Consider the following 23,037-nt stretch of genomic DNA (forward strand, 5'->3'; position numbering starts at 1 on the left):
AGGCGGAGCCCTCTCTGAAACGAGCATTGTGATTGGCTGTACGTAAGGCGGCAGAAAATCCCGGTTTGGTTGCGTCCCTTTCCCAGGAAAAGGGAAAGGAGGATTGAAATCTCTTGATTGAATGCCGTAGGCGCTCCCAGCGGACCTGTCTGCGCCCAAGTGCTCCTTGCAGGTTTGGTAGTGTGGATGCGGAGCTGCTGCGACATTGTTGCAACACTAAATTTAGACAGAGAGGATTGTGAGTAGCGGTTCGAGCAGTGCAGCTGGCTACATAGCCGCTTGCTCATTGTGCAGTGTAGTGTCATACAGGCCTGTTTAGAAACACTATTTTGGCCTCAGAGAGCTCAGTTTCATCCCCTGACTGATGGACGTCTTCAGCTGCCTGTGGGTCGTGCTTCTTTGCGCCACTATGGTGCACGGGAAGCCGACGTTAAGAAAAGAAAGAGTCATTCATGACTCAGACCTGAGCAAGCGAACCGACGAGGACAATAAAAGCTTCCAATACGACCATGAGGCCTTTCTTGGCAAAGAGGAGGCCAAAACATTTGATCAGCTCACCCCCGAGGAGAGCAAGGACAGGCTTAGGTAAGAAAATATTACTCTGAACACTACTTGAACACATGAGCTCATTTTCATATCGGAAAACATAATCAGACCTTGGCTCTGTCATTGTCACAGTTTTTGTAAATCACGCACACTCACTTCTCCTCCGCTGAAGTGTGTAGCGTGTAACTGTTCAGGCTCAGGACATGAAAATTTAACAACACAAGCACAAGTGCCTGAGAAAGATGTGCATGCCAGCAAATCTGCAGGGTTAGACAAAGCGGCGCATTATTATGTGACCTTCACTATTCTCACACACCGCTTGCTATAGGGTTAATTGCTTTGCCGAAATCTTAATTATAGATCTTCATTAAAGAAGCATTTGTAGGTGATGTAGTTTAAGTATAGTTGTGGGGCTGTAGCCAATCTTCTCACAATCTTCTCTGCTGTGTATACACTGTGTGTGCTACGTGGTGTTGTGTGTGTGTGTGTGTGTGTGTGTGTGTGTGTGTGTGTGTGTGTGTGTGTGTGTGTGTGTGTGTGTGTGTGCTTTAAGCTCATCAAAGTGTTTCGCTGCTGGGATGACAAGTTGGCAACATGTAACACACGTTGACCAAATGGGCTTTCCTCCAAAGAAAAGTCTTTCCTGTAGTGTTGAGAGTGGGAGGAACCCTGTAACATCACAACGTGGCAACTCAGGTCTAAGAATACACCATGGCTACACTGCATTTTTCTCTAAAGAAGGGATTGCCTGCCCCTCCCACTAGAGTAGTCCCATTGAAGCCACGTCTCTTGTAGTAAAAATGGTTCCAGCAAAAATTTATTTGGTTTCTTTTTTTTCTGCCTGCTGGTAACCATAGGGTGTATTTTGGGTTGGGGGTGAAACAGCAACTGAATATTTGCGATTTTGTCATTAGACAAGGTGGCACATATTTGCCTCCATTTTTGAAACTTAACCATCAAGCTTTAAAATAACTCTAACAAATGCTCCCTGTCTTTATACTCTTTCCTAACAGTAAAATAGTGGACCGGATAGACAGCGACACAGATGGCTACATCACCACTGCTGAACTCAAGGCCTGGATAAAACGCGTACAGAAGCGTTACGTCTATGAGAATGTAGCAAAAGTGTGGACAGATTATGACCTGAACAAAGACAACAAGATCTCATGGGATGAGTACAAGCAAGCCACATATGGATACTACCTCGGTATGGGTTCACGTGTTTGGAGTGCACTGTGTCACTTTCACTCTTATTACACAGCTATTTATAAGTGTGACAGTAATTTGATTTTTATTCCTCACAGCCAACCCGGAGGAGTTTGAAGATGCAACAGATCAGTTCAGCTTTAAGAAGATGCTTCCTCGTGACGAGAGGAGGTTCAAAACAGCTGATCTGAATGGGGACTTGGCAGCAGACAGAGAAGAGTTCACAGCATTCCTCCACCCTGAGGAGTTTGACCATATGAAGGATATTGTGGTTCTGGTAAGCCTTCTGTTACCTCATGATAGTTAAGTGTGATTAGAAAATTGGGAAGACAGTAAGGCTAGTCTGTTTGTTGTCTCATTTAGTAAGCCAAGATCATAATGAGCACAGACAAATCAAATTCTATAAAGTTGAAGTTTTGTGATTTGTCTGTCCTCTAAAAAAAAATATTTAATTCCAGAAACAGATTTGAGTGTCTGTTCAATGTGTTTAATCTGATGGGCCTCTTAGATAAATGTGCTACATTTGGATAACACCCTAATAAAATTTTAACTCAGCCCGGAAATGATTGAGTTTCTATATTTTTTTGGAACAGGTCCAGTGGGATGGACTGACTGTCCCATTTAAGGCTCAATCTTTAAATATAAATTTGTCTTCGTGGAACAGTTGCGTGGCAAATGTTAGCAGTGATGCACTATGCTTCTGTGTTCATAAAAGTTGTACTACCCATTTGACAGAGTTAATTATTAATCGCTCATTTTTATGATGTCACTGAATGTTACCAAAGAACTGTTCAGCCGGTGGCATTTTCTCTGATTGTGGAGAATCTGGCTGAGACTAATAACTGTTCAGTCAGTTAGACTTCAGATCAGACTCAGACAGTCAGATCTCACACACAACCGTGCAACAGTAAGATGTAGACATAGAAGGAAACATATATAGTCATTCGAAGAAAGAGACACTTGAGAAAGGATATGATTGTAGGCTAGAGTAAAGGGGCTCCTAGTGCAGGTTGAGGCAGAAACGTGAAGTCATGATCTCATCTCACTGAGCGCCAACTACTCACCTTCACAGCTGCTCACATGACAAGAGTGCTCTGTTTAAATGTCAGGCTTCACATATCTACCATCTGATATCTGCTTCTGTGGCTGATATCTGCTTAAAAACACTGAGGGGATTTAGATCTTTGGTCATAGGTCTTTTTCACAGCAAACATTTTGACTTATTATAGTAGGAAAAGCACAGGTGCTGCTAATAACATTAACAATGTCTCCGTTTTGTTCAAGTGTTCCAGTAAGCCATGATAGTGTGACAGTGGGCCAGCATGCACAATGCCAGGACCCTGAGACTGAAGCAGCTAAATAGAATAAAGCCATCATTCATTTTACTTTTTACACCTGTGCTTTCCTTACTGTGGTAAAATGTCTTCTTCAGAAAAACATCCTGCCCAACACAAGCTGCCTTCCTGACTGAGCAGGAAATCTCTGTTGATGTCATTCCGCCAAAGTCAATTGTATAGTAGGTCTGGGCAGTATTAGAGTTGTTTGACAGAAAATTAATCAGGAACTATTTTGATAATCGATTGATCTTTATAATCATTTCCAAGATAAAATGTCCCTAATTCTCTGGTTCCAGGTTCTTAGATGTGAGGATTTGCTGTTTTTCTTTGACATATGTAATAGTCATTTGAATGTCTGAAGGTACTGGACTGTCAAATGGACAAAACAAACTAATTGAAGGTATCATAGAGGGCACTAAGAAACTCTGAATGGCTTTTTTCCACATTTTTTTTTAACATTTCATAGACCAATCAATTAACCAAAGAATCGAGAAAATGACAGAGTAATCAATAATGAATCGTTTGCTTGCATTTAACATGTTTGTCTGGATTTATTACAGTGTGACTAGTTAAAGATTCATCAGTGAACTTGATTGGTTGATTGAATGTCTGGTTGAAAGTAATCAGTTGTTGCTATTCTCAATTTGATTTCAATTTTTTCATGGGATTCAGTCTATTTACTCATTGAAAACTGTCTTGAGAGTAAATTTAGGTCAATACATTCACTTTATTGTAGGCTGATTGTATAGTATTTTCCATAATAGTAAACTATGACAAGTTTTATTACTGACTGAACTTATTATGTTGCCTGTGCTTATGAAATGCACAAAAGATCTTTTACACCGTCATAGTTTACAGGGGTCTATAGGTTTCATGTTTTTATTGAACATCTCTCCTTGTTTACACGCAGCCTTTCACAGGATAAGTGAGTATAGAAATGGATGGATGGATGTTCTTATTTATTATTAGTCAGCTATTAAACCACAGAAGCTACATGGACATTAATAATTCAGCAGGGTTCAGAGAGGGGATCTCACCTGCAGGAAAGGATGCATCCAGTGAATTGAATGTGTAGCTGCGTGCATGTGTTAATGCCCAGATGCACTGCACTTAATCAACGTGTGTGTGTGTGGTTAACTAATGATCAGCTCACACGGCAAGCCTCTAAGTAACACATTGACAAATCCAGGATATGAGTGAGACAACCATCTACCAGGGTTTAAAAAAAAAAGTGTTGCTAAAAGCAAGCATAGAGCGTCTTTTAATGCAGAGGGTTTGGTTTCATCAGCAGGGAATCCTGTAATTGTAGTGTCAGTCTGCCAGCTCAGCTGTAAGCTGACCCTCATGTATTCACTCATACTGCCCGGGGCAACTTGTTTCTCTTTTATTACTCAAAGTGAAAGTTCCACTATTGATGGCCCTTGAGTCTCCCTTTAATGACATCATTAACTCATTTTGAATGCAGGAAACCCTGGAGGACATTGACAAGAACAGTGACGGACATGTGGATGAGGATGAGTATATCGGTGAGTGCAAGAAATGAATTAAAATAATTTAATTCAAATTAATTTAAAATAGATTAAAACAAAATCACTAATAGAAATTTCAGCTGTAAAATTAAAGCTCAGAAATGTGCTGTTCAGTAAATTAAGACCATAGAGTAACAATTAGTCATACAAATATAATACAATAAACACAGCAACTTCAAAGCATGACTAAAGGTTTTAAGTTTTAACATTTCAACAACAGCTTCACATTATCCTCAGCTCTTCTGGAAGACCACTCGTAAGGGAAGAAAAAAGTTTCAGCATTTAGTTAGTCTGGGGAATAACTTGCTTGGGACTCTCAGATGTGAGGGATCTCACACATTCATAACTTAAAAGTAGATTAGCAATACAGTGTGGTGCAAGCCTATGAATTAACCACACATTAGTGAGTGTGCTCTTTATGGGCCTTGTAGCACTCTGTCCGCAGAGTTCTTTGAGTAATTATGACTATTTTTGTTGCATTTTTGGAGGATTCCTGCCATGAGAGCATTGAAGTAGCAAAGCATGCTAGCCATAAAAGGATGGTAGTATCTTAGTCTTGGCCCATGAGTTGTAATCAACCATCCCTTAAATGATAAAAGCATTCTGTTTATATTCTGCTAGTATTTATCTCCGGTACCTAATGAGCATGTTGGTTTTGTACCAAATAAGTTCTGAAAATTTGTAATTGTATATCTGCTACACAGTTAAAATGAGCTGCAACTGGCCTTGTGTTTCCTGAGACACTGAAACATCTGCTGCATTTACTGTCTATTACCTGTCTTTTTTTGTACCCCCACTTTTAAAACACATTTATGGGAGCACATGAATTTATCTACCCACTACAGATCCCAATCTTGAAAATATCAAGTTAAATTTTCAAAGGGGATTGATTTTAATACTTTTAATTTTAATAAAAGTATATATGAAGTATAAACTGTTTTTTTTTTTAAATATAAACATAAACTTCCATTTTTATTTGTTTCCATTCCTGTTAACGTTATGCTTCTTTGTTGTTTTAGCTGACATGTTTGCTCATGAGGATGGAGGTCCAGAGCCAGACTGGGTGAAGACTGAGAGGGAGCAGTTCTCTGACTTCCGAGACTTGAACAAAGATGGTAAGATGGACCAGGACGAGATCCGCCACTGGATTATGCCCCAAGACTACGACCATGCCCAGGCTGAGGCCAGACATCTGGTTTATGAGTCTGACCAGGACAAGGTACAATGTTTTCCAGCTTCATCAAGATGCTCAAGCCCTGTTTGTTGTCTTTTTGTGTATATAATTGGGAAGGTCAACCTGGGACCATTGTTGTTTTCCCTGAACCCCCACCCCCCCTTGTCTTCCTGCAAAACCAATCACCCTCCAAGGACAAATACAACTGAAGTTGATAAAGTTATACAGAGAAGAAAACAATGCATTTTTAATTTTATCCACATTGCTATGGCCATGGCCTGACATTCCCAAATTGTATCAACTTTTTAAAATTTTTAGCACATTGAACATTTTCTTTTCATTTTTTTCTTTCTTTTCTCAGGACCAGATGCTGACCAAAGAAGAGATCCTTGAGAACTGGAACATGTTTGTGGGAAGTCAGGCCACTAACTATGGAGAGGACCTCACCAGGAACCATGATGAGCTCTGAGCTCTTAGTACAGCTTCTGGTGTGTGTGTGTATGTGTGTGTGGGAGAGAGGAGGGTTGTTGTACACCTTTGTCTTCTATGACAGAATCATAGACTCTTGCATCTCCGCCCACCACCACTACCACCATTCCATCCTTTCCTCATAATAGTTGGACAGATATCAGTGCATTGGATTTTAAACCAACACTGTAAATATCAAAGGAGAGGAGGGATGAGGGTTGGTCCTACCACTAACACTAAGAGTCCATATCGATGGTTCTGTTTCTGACATTCAGAAGTAAAGCCAATCCCAATGGACTTACTTTCCATCGATGGTGCCTTCCAGCCGCATCGCCGGCTCCACTGCCTCAGAGATATGTGTAGTCTTTTAATAAAAACCTGTCAAAGCTGAATGCTGAGCTTTACACAAACTGTCAGATACAGGAACAGTTTTTGATAGCAATGTTAATGTGAAGCTACCGCTCATAAGATTTATTCTGATTTTATTTATTTATCAACTTACTTCTGAACTTAGGCCTGGGAGGAATGCAGTGTTAATTTAGACATTTTGTTTTTAACTGAAGACACTAATGATGTTTCTTCGTTTACAGTTTTCCTGGCCATATTACTTTAATGATATTTTTGAATTAGTTAAATGCTCTAAGAACTGTTGACAAACTGATGTTTAATGACATGGTCTTTGCACGTGTTTGGTTTTAGTATAGGCTGTGAAAGATTTTTTTTTTCTTTGTACCTAGTTTGAAATGTATTTATTGGTATACCTGAAGCCAACACTATGCTCTGTGTTAAATCTATATTGTCCTTTGCTTTGTTATCTGAGCTGTACCCTTTTACAGCTGTCAAAATGAATTAGGGTTTCATTTGGGTAATACTCCTAAATACATGAGAGGTATGTAAAGAAGTTTCCTTTCCTCACCTCTCTCATAACTCCTTGTTTACTGTTGCATCACTCCATCGGCATCTGCTGTCATCAGATGCACCAATTTTTATCCACTACATTTGGCATTGTATATATCAGCCGAGTGTTTTTTAACATACAACTTGTCAAAAATGTGTCTTTTGTCTTTTTTATGTATTGTTTTATGAATAGTCTGTGTGACAAGTGCATAGAATTATGCAATTCATTAAAAGAACAAATTAAGAGCAGAACTTTAGGGACTTGAATTTTATGATTTGTCAAGTTAATGTCACTCAAAACCTTTTTTCCCTTTTCCTTGTGCATTGATAGTCCACATCATAAATGGACAGAAACCCATCAACATGTCTCTTATTCCACACTACACATGCTCATCAATTGTGTCAAAATAAACAAAAAGAAAAAGTATGGAGTATTTTGTGTGTGTGTGTGTGTGTGTTAAGCTGCAAAATATTAACATTGAGCTGGGGTGAAGTTTAGAGCTTTTAAAGGTGCCATTGGGTGCTGTAACGAAGGGACTTTGATTTGAAATTACATATCTTTTTAGTATTGCTTTTCAAAGATAGAGGCTGAACTCACTGCATAAATATGGTGTCTTTTCACATAAGAAGATTAACTGAATTACTTGAGTGGATCCACCTATCTAATAACACCTTACTATGCAGTTAAAGCAATTGCATCGTCTTTAAATGCAGCTCTGTGCTGTATTATAATTTCAAAATTATCAGTCCTGACAGCTATGACTTTATAAATCTTAAAGTGTCTACATAACAGAAAACAGTTGAATGAAGTACTGGCCTTCTGAGGTGTGGATTTACATGTACATTTTGCCATTCATAGCCTCTTTTACAACTTTATTTTCAGCAAAAGTAGCATCTCATATTTTATTCTTGAAACAGTTCAATGCAAACGCTGTTGTATAACATTAATTACTAAACTATGTGACATTTACAAGGTGAGAAAGGCTACTTTAGAGTTATGGCTGAAATAGTGTTGGTCCAATCATAACTATTACATCATCCAAAGCTGCATGTCCTCCCACTTCAAAATTCATTCTGGCACTGCTGACTGAAGGAGATGTGAGGATGAAAGAGATTGATACTTAGTCAGGTCGATTGGGTCTATGGTTTTGCGCTACATCCTCTCTGCTGCCCTGAGGTTGGTCCGTTCACCGCATGGGGCCTCAGAAAACCAGGATGTAGCACGTGCAGGCCTGGAATAGAGAGGGCAGAGAGTATCAAGACATGTAGTAAAGGTGGCACATAGTGTATCTGTGGCATCGTTTAGTGATGAAAACTGATCAGGAGGAGGAAGACACAAGGGAGAAGTGGGTGGGAGAGAGAGACCAGAGGTTGCAATGGGCGGGGGGGGGGGGACAGAGGGTCTGGTAAGGAATGGAGGAAAACAGCATGTCCAGTTCTTCAATGAAGTTGCTAAGTTGACCTGGTGGATGATCATGAAGTATTAGAACAGAAGAGAATTAATTTCCAGTTCTGGGAGATCAACAAACCTGTCCCTCCACCCTGCCCAGCTGAACGGGAAGTGTGGGAGAGAGAAGTTGGCGGAGAGGGCGACCGGAGTGACAGTTTTGTCTGAGCAAATCCAGGGGAAAAAGTGTAGCACCAACAAACACTCATTTGTTCATTCGTAGCCTGCAGCAGTGGGATTCCAGCCTTCAACACATAATGCTTTTAATACCCTTTCAGCTCTCTAGACTGATACACATTTAGCTATTTTGTTCCATTTTCCTTCTTAAGCTTCTGCTCTTAATACTCGCACTCAATCTACCTCTGCTCACTGGAAAAGAACCGTTTTATTTAAGACACTGATTAGTTCTTTGTCAGTCTTTCTTTTTTGTCAACTTCATAGATTCTCCTAACATTTGCTATGAGTTCTTATATGTGTGCTCTAGTGCTTAAAGCTTCTCATGGGCATACTGTAACTCGGGTACTGTAGCTGTCTTAGATGTAGGCCATTCAAAAAGTCTGTATTTGACTTTTTGACTCAATAAACATCAGGAACAAGCGGACGCTGTTACAACCATTCGTGACTTATTGCAGTCTACACACTCAGGCCTGCATTCACAATAGAGATGGAGTTGAGCTGACTTGCTGTTGCTGCTGGCTGTTGCAGTAAAACTCTCAGATGTAACTGAGAAAGCTGCTCTGCCACCCAGCCTGTCCCCTCTGCCTGCTCATGTGGAACATATGGATATATGTGTGCCAGTTAGCAAGACAAGTCAAGCGGGACCAATGCGATAAAGCTCATTAGGAACAAGGGACAAGGCGATGTATGTGTGGGCTGTGTTATTCTGTTGTAATGTAGGACCTTCTTCAAGCACCCTCAGACCATGACTGCAGAAGCAAAAAATGTCTGTAAAGCTATTTTTCAAATATTCAAGTCTTGTTTAATATTTTACTTGTATTTGAATTACTTTGACTTTTCATGTTTGTATAAGAGTATGAAATGACAATAACAATGATTATTTCATAAATAATTTTGTAGAAATGGGTTACAAAAATGTGGCATGGCTCCACTTGCACAACAGCATCCAAGAATATAGATTTATTTTCAGATGCATTTATTCTTTGCTCATCTGACAAAATGCACCGGATTCGAGGAACATTCAAAGTGGAGGTGTTGCCTGTAGTGGCATCTGAGGTTTTTGGTTATTTTTGGGTCCTGATAAAAACCCATTAGATAATCTAATGGTTGCTCTGTTGCCTCGCTAAAGAGTGTGGGGTCAGTCTTGCATCATACATTTGAATAATTGGGAGGCCTAAAACACTAAGTAGCTCAATATACTTCCTCCAAATAGCATATGAGGTTTGTCATGTGTCAGTGTGCATCTGTGTGTCTGAGGCCAATGTGTGAGTGAAGGTGGATGAGTATTAAGCAGTGCACAGAGATGTAAAAGAACCAAATGGACTCTCTCTAAAGCTTGCCTCGCGGTCATGTTTAGCCCACCCCTCCTCTTTATGATGGGTTCCTAATCATTCACACTGGGGGAGTGTGTGTACAGTAATGCCTTCAGACGGCTCTCATATGAGCGTCTGCGTGGATCACCCCCCTCTCCACTGATAGTAATGAGCCCTCTGGGTGAGAGCAGGGTGAAGACAGTCAGAGAAGAGGGTCATAAAGTGTAGCATATTAATGTCTAAGACTATGAGCCTCCAAATCCAGGATCATTTTCATTTAGTCTTGTCCACCAACGATCTTCTTTTAAAGAGCTTTTTTCATAGTACACTGCCATTTCCATATCAGCAATTAACAGCAGCAAACCCAAAATGACTACTGCAATTAAACTGCCTGCATAACTACACAATCTCCACCTAACTACCAATCTGCATCCCCCACCCCCCACCCCCCAGCTCCTCCTCCTGCTCCTCTCTGACTCTATCATCATGATGCCCTATTTTCATCTGAATATCTCTGTGCTCCCTCATCTTTGTCTTTTATGTCTTGTGTTTGTTCCTTCCACCCCGGGGATAGTCCAGGGTGTTGTATGTAATGATCTTTGGGACATCTGACCCATCCTGTGCTCAGGCTTTCATAACAGGATTTCTGCCCATTATATAATAAGATGCATAATAGCAAAAAAAAAAAAAAAGAAAAAAAAGAGTACTATCTCTGTTCATTATCGAGCTGTTAAAACAAAACATTTTATATTTATCTGGCTAAATGGGAATTTTATACAAATCTTTCTCTTCTCATTGGAGGTCACATTATAGTTGTTGTTGAAACTGCTGCGATCTCGACAAATACATAACTGCATAAACTCAGAAAAATACAGAGTTTTGTTTCTTTATGGTACATTGTTATTTCTATCCTTGTTATCATCATTATGAGTGGTAGTATCACAACAATTTCTCAGTGTGCAAATAGTTATATACACATATATACTGTATTCAATTTTTAATTCAGTTCAATTCAAATTTATTTGTATAACACCATCTCATGCAAAAGCAGTTCAAAGTGCTTTACATAAAACCAAAATAAATAAATAAATAAATACAACAGCAAAAATGTGCAAATAAACAGAAACATCCATGCATACCTACACATAAGAACACATATACATACACACATACAAACAATATTCTGTATGTTAAAAGTTAGGACATAATCTAAACTGAAGGAATTAAGCCTAGTGTGTGCACATCACACATATGATGCAGAGAGAAGCACCTTCCACTGAGGACTCTAATAGGCTGATTCCAGTTTTTTTTGATCCTCAGTATGTTTAAAGGTGACCAATAAATAAAATAGGCCAATAAAGTGTTCATGATTTCTCTCCCAGATTTTTATTCCTGGCAGTGTGGAGTAGGCAGCATTATTGAAGGAAATTAATATTTGCGGGAAATATAATATAACAGGTACCAGGATATGTAAGTGAATATGACTTTAGGCACACTTTTTGGTCAAATTCTTTTTTAAGGGGGATGGGGGGTAAATGGCTGCTTAGACTTTGCTCTGCATTTTTGCAAGTTGTATGACTGTATGTGCGTGTCATGTGAATGTAGGCTAATTCAGCGGCTTGCATGTTTGTACTTATGGACAATGAAGCTTGAAGGAATCCATCAATCTTTCATGTCATGTCAGAGGAAGTGGTTATCCCAACTCTTTCCCATCACAGGACTCTACTCCACCTAGTGGTGACAATGCAGAACTTAGTGTATGCAGGCAACCTCTTTTCTCTTTAACCACTGCACTTGTGCTGGTCTATCATCATGAGTCTTTATGTGCCCATCAACACAGTGTAGATAAGGAATCGGCCATTAATGACTACACAATTAGAGAGAGGGCTTTAAAAAGCAATACATTTCAATTTAGGAACCATAAACCTAGTGAGTTGGTAACTAATTGTAACTGCCTCTGGAGTAATGGAGGCCTTTTGAACTGGGGTCAGGATTACTCAAAATCAGTTTGAAACTGCTTTTACATGGCTGCTTCGCTGCTCTAGTCAACCACTCATTCTGACAGGCCGCTGCATATCTTTCATGATATATGCAGAAGGGAAAACTTTTCAAGTTTTAATTAAAAGATGGGCAAAGTGGCCCACAGTGGAGTTGTTTTGGAGTTCATGACAGTGAGAGTGCAGACAAAGCTATCCCAGTGAGACTGATATCTTTGGACAAAATGCCTCTCTCGCTCCATTTGTCAACATTTGTCTCCCTCCTTTCTCTGGTACTCTCACCTCGTGTCCCAGCATCTGGATACCTCTGGGATGGAGGGGAGGAGAGGGGAAACTAGACCTTATTTCATCCCTCCCATCCCACTGTTCCCCAGGGGGCTTGGTTTGATTTGTGATCTTGTATCTCACATGATGGAGACTCATCTAATCCTGTTAGAAGTTAACATCTTCCAGTGGAATAGATGAGACAGCAGGAGGGAGAAATAGAAGATGAAAGAATGGATGGGAAAGGAGAGAAAGGAAATTTTAAAAAGCTCTCTCTGCCTCTATTGGCTGGCCCACATATTGGGTTAGAGTATACATTTGTGTGTGTTTTTGTTTCTGTGCCTGTGTACCCTCATGGGATGCTCCCGGCTGCTGCCTGCATATCTGACAGACTCCTCTCAAGGTGTTTTCCCCTCGCTGTCTTTCTGTATCTGCTCCATCTCTGCTCCCTGAGTGGGAAAGTTTACCCTCTAGGCTCCATCTGAGCTCCAGGCCCCCAAGGCCTCTGCATTCCCAAAGCTCCTACACACCGGAGCCCCTCAGGCTCCCTGCTATACCACAGGGAATACCCCCAAGAACCCCTAGGCCCCTCAGACTGTGGAGCAGCAGCTCTGCACAAGAGAGCTAGCCCGAGGGGAGGGGGGGCTGTCTGGGAATACAACTAAGAACATGCTTCACTTAACATGCAAACAGTCCCTGACAGCGCCTCCTGTTGGTGCAGCATGGTTTTTGCATGCAGGCCTCCTCCTAACCCCGTTAAGTTTCCTCTCTAGGGCCTTGACCTTGTTATCAATCCCTTGGGGCTCATAGAGGCCTCTGTGCGCTACATGAGCATTGACCTTTCCAGCTTCCAGAGGTTAAATAATGTTTTTTTGGCCCAAAGAATCACAGCATGAGCTGTATGCTGATGTTGGATACACCTGGGACTTGACTGAATAACATATTGAAAAATAATCTCTCTCTTATCAGAGCAGCAAGGCAACATGAATTAAAGGCAAAGACAGCCCACTCTTTTCAATATACATCTCAAGCACATATAAAGTAAAGGTTGAACTTGGATATATGGAATGAACTGTGCTTGATTCCTGGCTTTGATTGTGACAGTGAAGTTATATCACACTTGCATTCAAAAAGAAACATATTTTGGGGGTTGCACGTGGATATGGGGGCTGTGAAGCTAGCAGGCCTGCTGTCCTACAGATGTCTTGGGCTGCGCGTTACCAGGTGTACGTCACCTGAGATTACCCACGCTGACACCCCTTAAAGGCAAACAGCCAGCATTACAGCTGAGGGGGCATCTGGTGGCGTGTGTGCATGCGAGTGTGTATGTGTGCGTGTATATGTGTGTTCATGCATTCAGATTGGTGGTAACATTTGGCAGAATGGGACTGAGCGCAGAGATTTGTTGTGTTATCAAATATTACACTTCTTCCCATCCCATCTCCAATCAGAAACTTTGTCAATCAGCCCCACTTCCAAGGAATGTAGATCCAGCAGATCAATGTAAGGTTTGAGGTCAGTGTCTCTTTGAGTGTGTGTGGTAATGATGGTGATAATGATTGAGGACGTTTAAAGCATGAGTTCCTTACGCTCTTTCCACAGTCTTGGCAGTCTCCAGTTAAGAGTGAACTGGAGTGAGTAAAATGTTCAACTCCGCTGTCCCTCTGATCTTCCTCTGCTTCCAGGCACCCCTGCAGAGAGAGAACAAAGAGAAGCACTTCTTAATCAAAGTGCATTGGATTAAGAAGCAGAACATCACAGAGATACTACCTCACAGCCATTACGTGGATTGGAAAACAACCTGAATCACCACTTCAAATGAGCAATCTGTGACCCTGAAACAGCAGAACGGCATTTTAGTCTTCTTGTTGGTTTTGCAAGTGTCAAGGGTTTGCTGTTGGAATGGAACAAGTGGTGCAGATGTGGGTGCACATACTGTATGAGTGTTTCTGTTGAGTTTGAGTGAATGCCTCCAGTAAATGTTCACTGAGGTTTCCATGTGTGAACACGTAGCCAGCAGCTAAATATACCATGCTTGTATGTGCGTGTTTACATTGCTTTTCCAGGTATGTGACATCATTAGCCCACAGAGCCATGCAACAGCTCTGTGCCCACATTGAGTCATATTTTATTAACATACCTGCTGTAGCTGAATCATCCCTTCTCTTATAGACTTGCACACGAGCTGACACACAACTCCATCCACATCATGCATATTTGATGGGCTAGGGCGTACTCTGAATGTGCCTTCCTGTTTCTCACTTTGGTTGATATTAACATATTTATTGTGGCCACTCTGTATCACTGAGGGTAACACTGAAGTGGACACAGACTATTTGAAGACTGAGGTGTAAAATTATAAGCAGCATTTTGGCATCAGTCACACACCAGCACTTGTAAATGGAAGAGCTCAAGTCCCATCTGCTTGACTGAAAGGGCTTATACTGCCATCATGTGGCTCCAGGATGTAAAATGTTCCTCTTCAGTCCAAGGCTATTCTTCACAATAGGGACTTGAAGTGTGTGTGTGTGTGCATGTTGGGGCCCAGCGCATGCAGGAGGGGGCAGTCAGCTAGTACAGCCAGCTGACACTGAGGTATGTGTCTTTTCTAATGAGATTTATTGGGCTCCAGATGTTCCTGGTTATGAAGATGTGTGTCGGAGATTTAGGAGGGTGAGACCTGCACCCTGTCAGAGTCACAGTGGGGTGCTGTTTTACTGTCTGTCACCCCCTCCCCCCTCCCCCCACCTCCCACCCTCCACCCCTCACCACCATCAGCACTCATAGGTGGCCTCTTAACCTGACAACACCAACACCTCTTCTCTCTCTACCACACACACACACAAGCATACACTCGAACCCTTGACAACAATGTGGATCATTTTTATACATTTACAAAACATACAAAATACAAAAGGAATGTCTATAAAAGTAAGCAAATACACCACATATATACAACGTTATTAGGTGAGTATCATGTGTTCTGTAAGAATATGAAGATGTTCACATTGCCCAAAGCAAAAAAAAAAAAACATCTGTGAAAAATCTATGTTCAAATACATGGACAAAAAGTGACACATTGTCCATTTCCTAAATCCAGTTTACACGGTCCAGCACATTTTCAAGGTGACACAATTTTTAACAATAAAACAAGAAGCCAGTGCAAGTGTACTAAAATATCCAAAATAATGTATCAACATTTTCCTCGTCTCATATTCAATTATTTTTCTTGGCTCAGAATGAGTGTGGTATTGTACCCTCTCAAAGTCTTAATGTCAAATAACCAATTTGAGTTCTAGTTGAGGTGCATCTTGAAGATCTTGTGGATCATCAGTGAGTCTGTTCTCTCGTGTCTGAGGGAGGCATCAGCTGTGCCCACCACCTCCGCAAGTCTGGCATGGCACCACAACCGTTGACCAGGCTCCAAGCGTCTTTCTCTGCTAGCTGGCACAACATATTGTCACCTTCCTCTTTGTCCTCCTCCTCCTCCTCTCGCTGCTCAGATGGCAGGCTGCAGCTTGGTCAGGTTCCTCTGGTGCATGCTGTGGTGGCGCACCAGCTCGTCAGAGCGGGCAAACTTCTTCTGACAGTTGGACCAGCGGCAGGTAAAGGGCTTCTCACCTGACGAGGAGGGGACGAACAAGGAAGAACAGAGGAAAATCATTGCTTTAGAGTGAATTCAACTCTTGGAATGTTTTGTTTTGTATGAATCAACATCACAGGGACCATCTTTAAAAGAGTATCTCACTGGGAGAAGAATGAAGAGGTAGAAAATAAAGGTATACGCACTTGTTTTACCTGTATGAGTCCGAGTGTGCGTCTTAAGATGGTCTGACCGTGAAAACTTTCTCTGACACGTCTCACACTGAAAGGGCTTCACTCCTATACAGAGATGACAATGGTTGGGCAGAAACAGAAATAAGAAGAGGGTGAGGCCAAGGTCAAAAGTTTAAATATATTGGATTGGATGATGCAATCACTGTCGGTAATTGAAAGCATTATGTGTGACACTGTTTAGGGGAGATTTTACAGTTTCAACACATCTTTGTGTGTCATTTATGAAGAGTTATGTTATGAACCACTGAAAGAAAAATCAGTAATCTCAGATAATCAAATCAGTTATTTTAACATTTCCTGCGGCACTCGTTTTCCATGTTGGCTCATATATTTGGACAAAATAAAGCTGTTGCCCACCACACAGTATATGTTAACAGCAATGTAGTTAACATTAATTTGTTGTTACAGATAGTTTCTGAGGCTGTATATTGTACAATTTGTAAGAGCAGTAAAAGGAGAAGTGAGAGAGGGAACCCAGACAGCAGCCCGTCATCAGTGTACAGTACCTGTATGTCTGCGCTGGTGTCTCTTCAACTGGTCTGAGCGAGAGAATCTGCGGCCGCAGTCTGTGAAATCACACTGATAAGGCTTCTCTCCTGCAACATAAGTCCCCAAATCATCATCATTATCAACATTATTATCATCATGGTTACCCAAATTCCAAGCCTTCAGGATCATTAATACCAGCTGTACCACCAATAGTGCATCTGTTTCACTCTCTTACTTTCTGCACCATCAAAATGCATACGTCAGGCTAGTTTTGCCTTTTATCAGTGCTGTTGTAGTCAGCCTTTATGTTATTCATCTTAGGAAAGTCGACTGAGCATGCACACACTTTATTAATCTGCTTTTCACTCACACCGCTACACAGATTCAAACCTGGTCATAAAAGCACTTGTCTCTCCCTTAGAATACCCCCACCCCAGTTTCGTGCATTTCATAGTTAACTTTTACAGTCTTTATGAATTTACTATTGTATTTCTAAACAGAAGCGTTTTGAGGCCTGAGCAAGTAATCACATCTCACCTGTGTGTTTGCGGCCATGCATCTGCAGATGTGAAAGCTTGAAGTATCTCTTGCTGCAGCCAGGATAAGCGCACACAAATGGACGTTTCTCATTGGCGTCTGATGACCTCACGACCGGAGGAGCGATACCAGGTACCCGTCTGACATCCTTTGAGAAAGAGAAGTCAGAGAAGACATAGGGCTTACTGGGTGAGATGTTCACTTTGTGTATTAATTTACTGTACGTCTGTGCATGTATTTGTGTCTGTGTGTGCATGCATGTGTTTTAACTGGACTGACCTGAAGTCCTCTGAAGACCCCGTGTGTGTGTATGTGGTACTGGGCACTGACAAGCATGGGTGGAGGTGGTGCTATGGGTTCAGGGTCATAGTTAGTTGCATGGCCACTGCCGGGCAGGAGCAAAATGAAAATAATTAATACACAAACACTGGACATTTTTGGTGCAGAATTAACAGCTTTGGCATAGCAAAGATTTTACATAGATTTGTCAGATCTATCAATCTTTCTATCTCAAATTAAGCTCAAATTAGTCTTTAAAACATATACAGTAGAAGTACAAGACTGCACACAAATACACATTATTATGCTTTTCTCCACTTTTTGTCTTCCCTAGGCAGTGAGCAGGCAGCCATCTGGCCAAATTCTCCTCTTCTTCCTCCTCTGCACCACCACAAAAACCAGACAAGACTCAAGATTTAAAAAAAAAAAAAAAAAAGGCTCACCTCTTCATTGAAGATGCAAGGCTGTTCATTTGGTGGTTCCATGTTACACACTCCAGCTGAGATGCCATTTGGTACAGGTTATCACTGAGTAAAACATACAGTACAGCACAACCATGAGCATTATAAAATACCAATATTTGTGGTAAAATATTGGATTTTCTTTTGTTTTTAACAAAATACGTTAATCCATGAATACATTAAAAAGTTAATGAACAGGGTTAGTTTGAAGAAACATGGAGAAAATATGTTTTAGTTTTGTCTTTCTTTCTTTATTCATTTCGATATTTCAGGGGGGATCCTAGAATTAAAAAACACCGGCAAAATTTATGTTACAGTGCATTCTTCCTGTCACTTCTCTGCCCTTGTATGGGTAATAAAGACATTTCATTCAAGGGGAACTCCAAATGGTTCACTTATTAGCACATCCTCTCCACCCACCACTCCTCACTGGCTTCATTAACAAACATGGGCTCTGAGCCATTCTTTACCTTGGCACATCTCACTAGTGCACACACACACTCACATAGTACAGAAACACACACACTTGGAGATGCGATGCACTCTGCGGGGGTGAGAGCCTCCGTGCCTAGTACACCACGGACCATTGCATGACATCACTCTGTCCTCAGTATCATTAAAGGCGGGAAACAGTTTCAGGGGAATTCTGGACAGCATTCTTTGAGAAGTCCTTGAGGGAAGGATCGCGATGGCTCGCTAATCAGCTCTGAGCTGTGGTAAACTGTGGAAAGACTCACTGATATCTGACATATATACACTGTGTGTGTGCATGTGCATGTCTCTGTGTCTATTTGAGGGTTTCCAGTTCATGCCATAAGCTCTAACAACAGTGAAGTCTTCCCTTCTGTTATCAGCTGCTGTTCCAGTATTTGGGTTGCACATGTTCCTTTTCTCCAATAACATTGTGGGGCGGCATTCAAAGAATTTCAGCCTAATTTACCCTTTGAGATGTTTTGCATCAAAATGAAAACAAGTTGGAAACACATTCAGAGATTTAAAAAAATAAGCAGATTCTCAGCCTTTAACCACCTCACCCTCCCCCACTCCACTCTCACTTTCACTGAGCTTGTCTTTTTTACTTTTCTCCTCATTTTTCCTCAGGGTGGACGCTCAGACACATCAGCAGTAGATCACTTAGTGTTTGTTTTGGCCTGCTGAGCAGCAGTGGGCAGCACTTAACCTCAGAACAAATTAGGATTCACAAACCAGACGGTGCAGAGGCAGACACAGAGCTTAACATAGGATCAGAGAGAGTTCACACTTCTAAAAATTACCAGCAAGAGAGTGAGCTGCATGTGGTGTTAGTGGAAAGAATCTGACATTAATCAATGAGTGAGGAGTCTGAAAACTTTTGGGAAGAGTGGGATTGTTCCAAAAGGGATTTAAGGTAGCAGTAGTCAAATATAGCATGCAGGGACAAATAATTGTACCTGTTGTAGTTTCTCAGCAGCAAAGCTTGGCTGCTCGGACAGGATTCTGAAGGATTGTGGCAACCAAACACAGGAGGAGCGGCCGGGTACTGCTGGTCAACTGCATATAACAAAATATTAAAGTTCTTCAAAAAGTTGTCTTTCCATTCTCCAGCAGCTGCTTACTATCTAATAACACCTCCCCCAAATGTTTATATTCCCGTTTTATATTCTGTTTCTCAAGTACACTTATAAAAAATACATTTATAATATTATTACAGGTTCATTTAAAAGGTAAACGCACAGCTCTTCTTTTCAAAGAAAGAACGGGTCAATCAGAAACAGTGGTCCTTTTCAGGTTCACATAGTATATTGGTCCCCTGACAGTTTTTGACATTCCACCAGAATCACATAAAGCTGTTTCCTCAAGTTGTCATTTCCAGAGTCATTAACCATATGTTTAAAGAGCGAGAGGAAGAGTGTGTTTATGTATGCTTGCGTAGGCTATATGACTGGACGGCCCAGACAGAGACAGAGAGAGAGAGATGAGTGAAAGTGGATAAGAGCGCTTTTGTCGTGAAATGAAAAATGACAGGTTACTTATATAACCTTGCTGTGACATGACAGTCCTCCAGTCTGTGAGTCAATTTAGTGAAAAGACGTCAGGATGCAGACAGTTACCTATGTTGTTTGGCGGTGACTGTGTGTCCTCGTGTTTGAAGGACAGACTGGAAAGCTGAGGGGTGTGGTGAGATGGAGTGTGACCGTAACTGGGGTTACTGTCAAAACCCACTGCTCCATAACCTGAGAGAAAACAAAAAAAAAAAAGAGAAGCGATGGAAAGTTAAAATGATCTTATTTGCCTGGTCGAGTCATTAGATTACTGTCTCGCGAATGTCTGTAACATTCTGAAGCCTATAAAATCTCCAGTATCTGATCAGTTATCTGAATCCTGCTGGTAGTAGCTCTTAGTCCCTGGCAGGGTTACCACAGAGAGACATTCATCAAACTACTAAATCCTCTTTCCTTGTAACATATTCTTTTTTCCCCCCATTTATCTTTGGCCTAGTGGTTGCAATATTTATGGCAGGTGGAAAAAAGAAATCTGGCACAGACAGATGAGATGAGCTACTGTAGAATATTCTCAGAAAAAAAAGCCAAGGTTGAGGAGTAATGAATTGCATGTATGCTAACTAAATTACAGTTAGAATACTGCACAAAACGGTAACAGTAACTTGTTACTTGTATAACTAATAATTGGAATGCAATACATTAGGATGCACAGCATGTTAAAGCCGAATGTTAAATCTGAGAAAGCTGTGTGAAAACTAAATGATCATCAATGCACATGCAATGTGTTTGCAACATTTATTGCACATACAGGCACAGTTTGTAGGCTGCTATATCCTGTGTCAAGCCCGAGAGGGATGTTGAAAAGCTTCTGAGGAAAATGACTCACAAACTGTTACTTAAATCCCTGCAGACTGCTGAGCATTTTATCATTTCATCAAAAACTATTTTCCACAGAGCAAACAAGACTCACTGCTTACTGTCTGTAAGAGTCACATCACCAGACACACACGGGTTTAAATCTCTGACCTGAGTAATGACCCCATCAGGCAACAGGCACAAGCTTTGTTTACAGTAAAGGTAGAGACATCATATCTGTGTTAAAGCTACACAGGAAGGAAAAAAAATGAAGTTTGATTTCAGATTAAGATTCCAGATAAATGTCAGCATAGATTGTGCAAGTCTACTATGATTGAAAAAAATTTAATGGGGCGAACAGCCAATTCTTAGTTATTGTATTAAGGATTCTTCTGATGAAATTCTCCTGAATTCTGAATTCTTTTTTTTTTTCTTTTTCCAGCTGAGGAAGCTGCTTGTCACTGCATGTGTGGTCATGTGGTCACTTTGGTAAAAACAGTAAAAACAAATGTTCTAAAAAAAAAGTTTCCATGTAATATTTTTTATACATGTCTCCTCAAAGTCACTTATTCACAATCAGCTGGAGTGGCTTTCAGGTTTTGTGCGTACTTATATACATATATATATATAAAACTTACATATAAGTTTATTATTACATTGCATTTGAGGCCTGGTGAAACTTAATGAATAATCTACCTAATCATCTGTTTTGAATTATTAATTTAACACAATGATTCATTTATGCTGATGCCATAACAGTTATTGTTATTCTGCTGCAGACTGAAGATCTGTTCAATTCTGCTGAACAGCTTTGTAAATATCACTGCAAAGGAACTGTAATAGATCTCTGCCAGAGTGCTACCAGAAAGCTGTCAGGCATATTCCTGACATGGGACAGAATGACCCAGTAGAGCACAAAACATCTTGTTCAGACACAACACTGAACATGTACATATATACATCATAAACACATATAGCAGGAAATGTCACACAGAAATTTAGAAAACACTCTTTGATTTGTAATAAAACCTGAATTTTTGATTGGTGCGTAAAAAACAACAGCTTCCCATTTTACACTTGCATGATATTAAGCTGATTAGAGAAGACAGAGCTGAGGTGATATGAGATGAGACTTGGGATCTGCATGCTTACCCTGGTTCCTGGGTGCAGGGGGGCTGTCAACACAGCCAGGCAGGTAGGTCCCATTTGGAAAAACCCTGGTTTGACCTGCAGTTGGCTCTCCAAAGGCCCCGACCCGACAGGGGCCTGAGCCTGTAAACTGGCCTGAGAAGTGCACTGTGAAGGCCCCAAGTCCACAGTGAGGGTCCTCTATGGGGTCAGTGGTCCCCCAACCTGGTTCCTGCTTGATGAGGGAGTGGTGGGAGGGCAGGGAGCTGTAGGGAGAGCCAGGATGGAGATCCAGCAGTTGGGTCCACTGACCATTGCCAACAGACATCCCACAGCCACCACCAGCTCCTGGGAGGGAGGGCACTGGGGGTCCTGGAGGTAAGAGAGTCAGATCTCGAACATCTGACCCCATCGACATGGCTCCACACGGTTCAGTCAGCATTGGGGATGGCAGGTTGAGAAAGTCCGAAGGAGTGAGGGTATTCCAGTAGAAGACGCCGCTGACAGATTTAAAGAAGTCACACAGTAATAAGCACACTCTCCAGCAAAAACAAACATCAGTAGCCACAGTATACTAAGAAGCCATCTTTCCCATCTCCAGGGATTAAGTGAATAATAAAAATAAATTAAGAATATCTTGATAACAAAAATCTGGGTGCCAAATCTCAAGCTCCCTGAGTATCTGCAATGGGTTTGGAGTGAGAGCCTGTGGGGGTAACAGTGCCTTGTCCCTCTGTCTATAGTGTCTGGTTTTCCTTAGTCTCCTGAAGGCTAAAATACTGCATAACTCATTGGACAGGGGGAGGAGCGAACGAGTCTGAGAAGAAGATGACTCTCTTGCCTTGCCCCGGCCAACACAGACTGCACTTCTGAGTAGATTCTGACTAAGGATACATTTGCATGAGCGGGTGTTGCTTCTTAACCTTTGTTCAAGTTCAAGTGTTGCTCATATTAAATGTTTGTGTTCGCGTGTGAGAATGCTTGTGTTTCTTAACTTCTCTGAAAATTAAGGGAAATGCTGAAATAAGGGTTTAAAGTATAAAACAGCCACATAAGTATTAGTAAGTAAATAATGTTTCATTCTGCTGATGTATACATGTATGTTTGCACACAT

At 41.1% G+C, this 23,037-nt stretch overlaps 2 protein-coding genes and 1 long non-coding RNA gene across 5 annotated transcripts; 1 reads left to right on the forward strand and 2 right to left on the reverse strand.

Moving 5' to 3' along the window:
• Positions 1-72: 72 nt before the first annotated feature.
• On the forward strand, positions 73-7,584 carry rcn1 (reticulocalbin 1, EF-hand calcium binding domain). The gene is made up of 6 exons (XM_042407070.1): positions 73-585; positions 1,560-1,753; positions 1,851-2,029; positions 4,555-4,615; positions 5,638-5,837; positions 6,154-7,584. The coding sequence occupies exons 1-6, from the start codon at positions 365-367 to the stop codon at positions 6,259-6,261; spliced, it is 963 nt and encodes a 320-aa protein (XP_042263004.1). The 5' UTR covers positions 73-364; the 3' UTR covers positions 6,262-7,584.
• A 580-nt stretch (positions 7,585-8,164) lies between these two features.
• Positions 8,165-15,034, reverse strand: LOC121899959. Its single transcript, XR_006096839.1, has 3 exons — positions 14,496-15,034; positions 13,945-14,046; positions 8,165-8,389 (listed from the first exon to the last, which is right to left on the reverse strand). It is a non-coding gene; the product is annotated as an uncharacterized LOC121899959 (long non-coding RNA).
• Positions 15,035-15,222: 188 nt separating this feature from the next.
• Positions 15,223-22,710, reverse strand: wt1b (WT1 transcription factor b). 3 transcript variants are annotated; one of them, XM_042416757.1, is made up of 9 exons: positions 21,948-22,710; positions 20,049-20,171; positions 19,389-19,488; positions 17,941-18,024; positions 17,498-17,603; positions 17,219-17,366; positions 16,699-16,788; positions 16,154-16,237; positions 15,223-15,976 (listed from the first exon to the last, which is right to left on the reverse strand). In XM_042416757.1, exons 1-9 carry the CDS (start codon positions 22,363-22,365, stop codon positions 15,855-15,857), a joined length of 1,275 nt encoding a protein of 424 aa, XP_042272691.1. In that variant the 5' UTR covers positions 22,366-22,710; the 3' UTR covers positions 15,223-15,854. The 3 variants fall into 3 exon arrangements, with proteins under 3 accessions (XP_042272691.1, XP_042272682.1, XP_042272700.1); XM_042416748.1 differs by having other exon boundaries at positions 16,145-16,237; positions 21,948-22,708; XM_042416766.1 differs by lacking the exons at positions 19,389-19,488; positions 20,049-20,171; positions 21,948-22,710 and having other exon boundaries at positions 16,145-16,237; positions 17,498-17,568; positions 17,941-18,019.
• Between the last annotated feature and the right edge of the window lie 327 nt (positions 22,711-23,037).

This window comes from Thunnus maccoyii, chromosome 1, assembly GCF_910596095.1.
Source record: "Thunnus maccoyii chromosome 1, fThuMac1.1, whole genome shotgun sequence".
NCBI classification, from domain to species: domain Eukaryota; kingdom Metazoa; phylum Chordata; class Actinopteri; order Scombriformes; family Scombridae; genus Thunnus; species Thunnus maccoyii.

What these genes read in the sequence shown, in the direction of transcription:
- rcn1 (XM_042407070.1), top strand. Translation starts at nt 365, where the DNA reads ATGGACGTCTTCAGCTGCCTGTGGGTCGTGCTTCTTTGCGCCACTATG. An exon ending in CACATATGGATACTACCTCG is followed by an intron (nt 1,754 to 1,850) that starts GTATGGGTTCAC and finishes TATTCCTCACAG; the next exon opens with CCAACCCGGAGGAGTTTGAA. An exon ending in GGATGAGGATGAGTATATCG is followed by an intron (nt 4,616 to 5,637) that starts GTGAGTGCAAGA and finishes TTGTTGTTTTAG; the next exon opens with CTGACATGTTTGCTCATGAG.
- wt1b (XM_042416748.1), bottom strand. Translation starts at nt 22,365, where the DNA reads ATGCTGACTGAACCGTGTGGAGCCATGTCGATGGGGTCAGATGTTCGA. An exon ending in GGGTCTTCAGAGGACTTCAG is followed by an intron (nt 17,367 to 17,497) that starts GTCAGTCCAGTT and finishes TCTTTCTCAAAG; the next exon opens with GATGTCAGACGGGTACCTGG. An exon ending in GACTCATACAGGTAAAACAA is followed by an intron (nt 15,977 to 16,144) that starts GTGCGTATACCT and finishes CCTCCTCGTCAG; the next exon opens with GTGAGAAGCCCTTTACCTGC.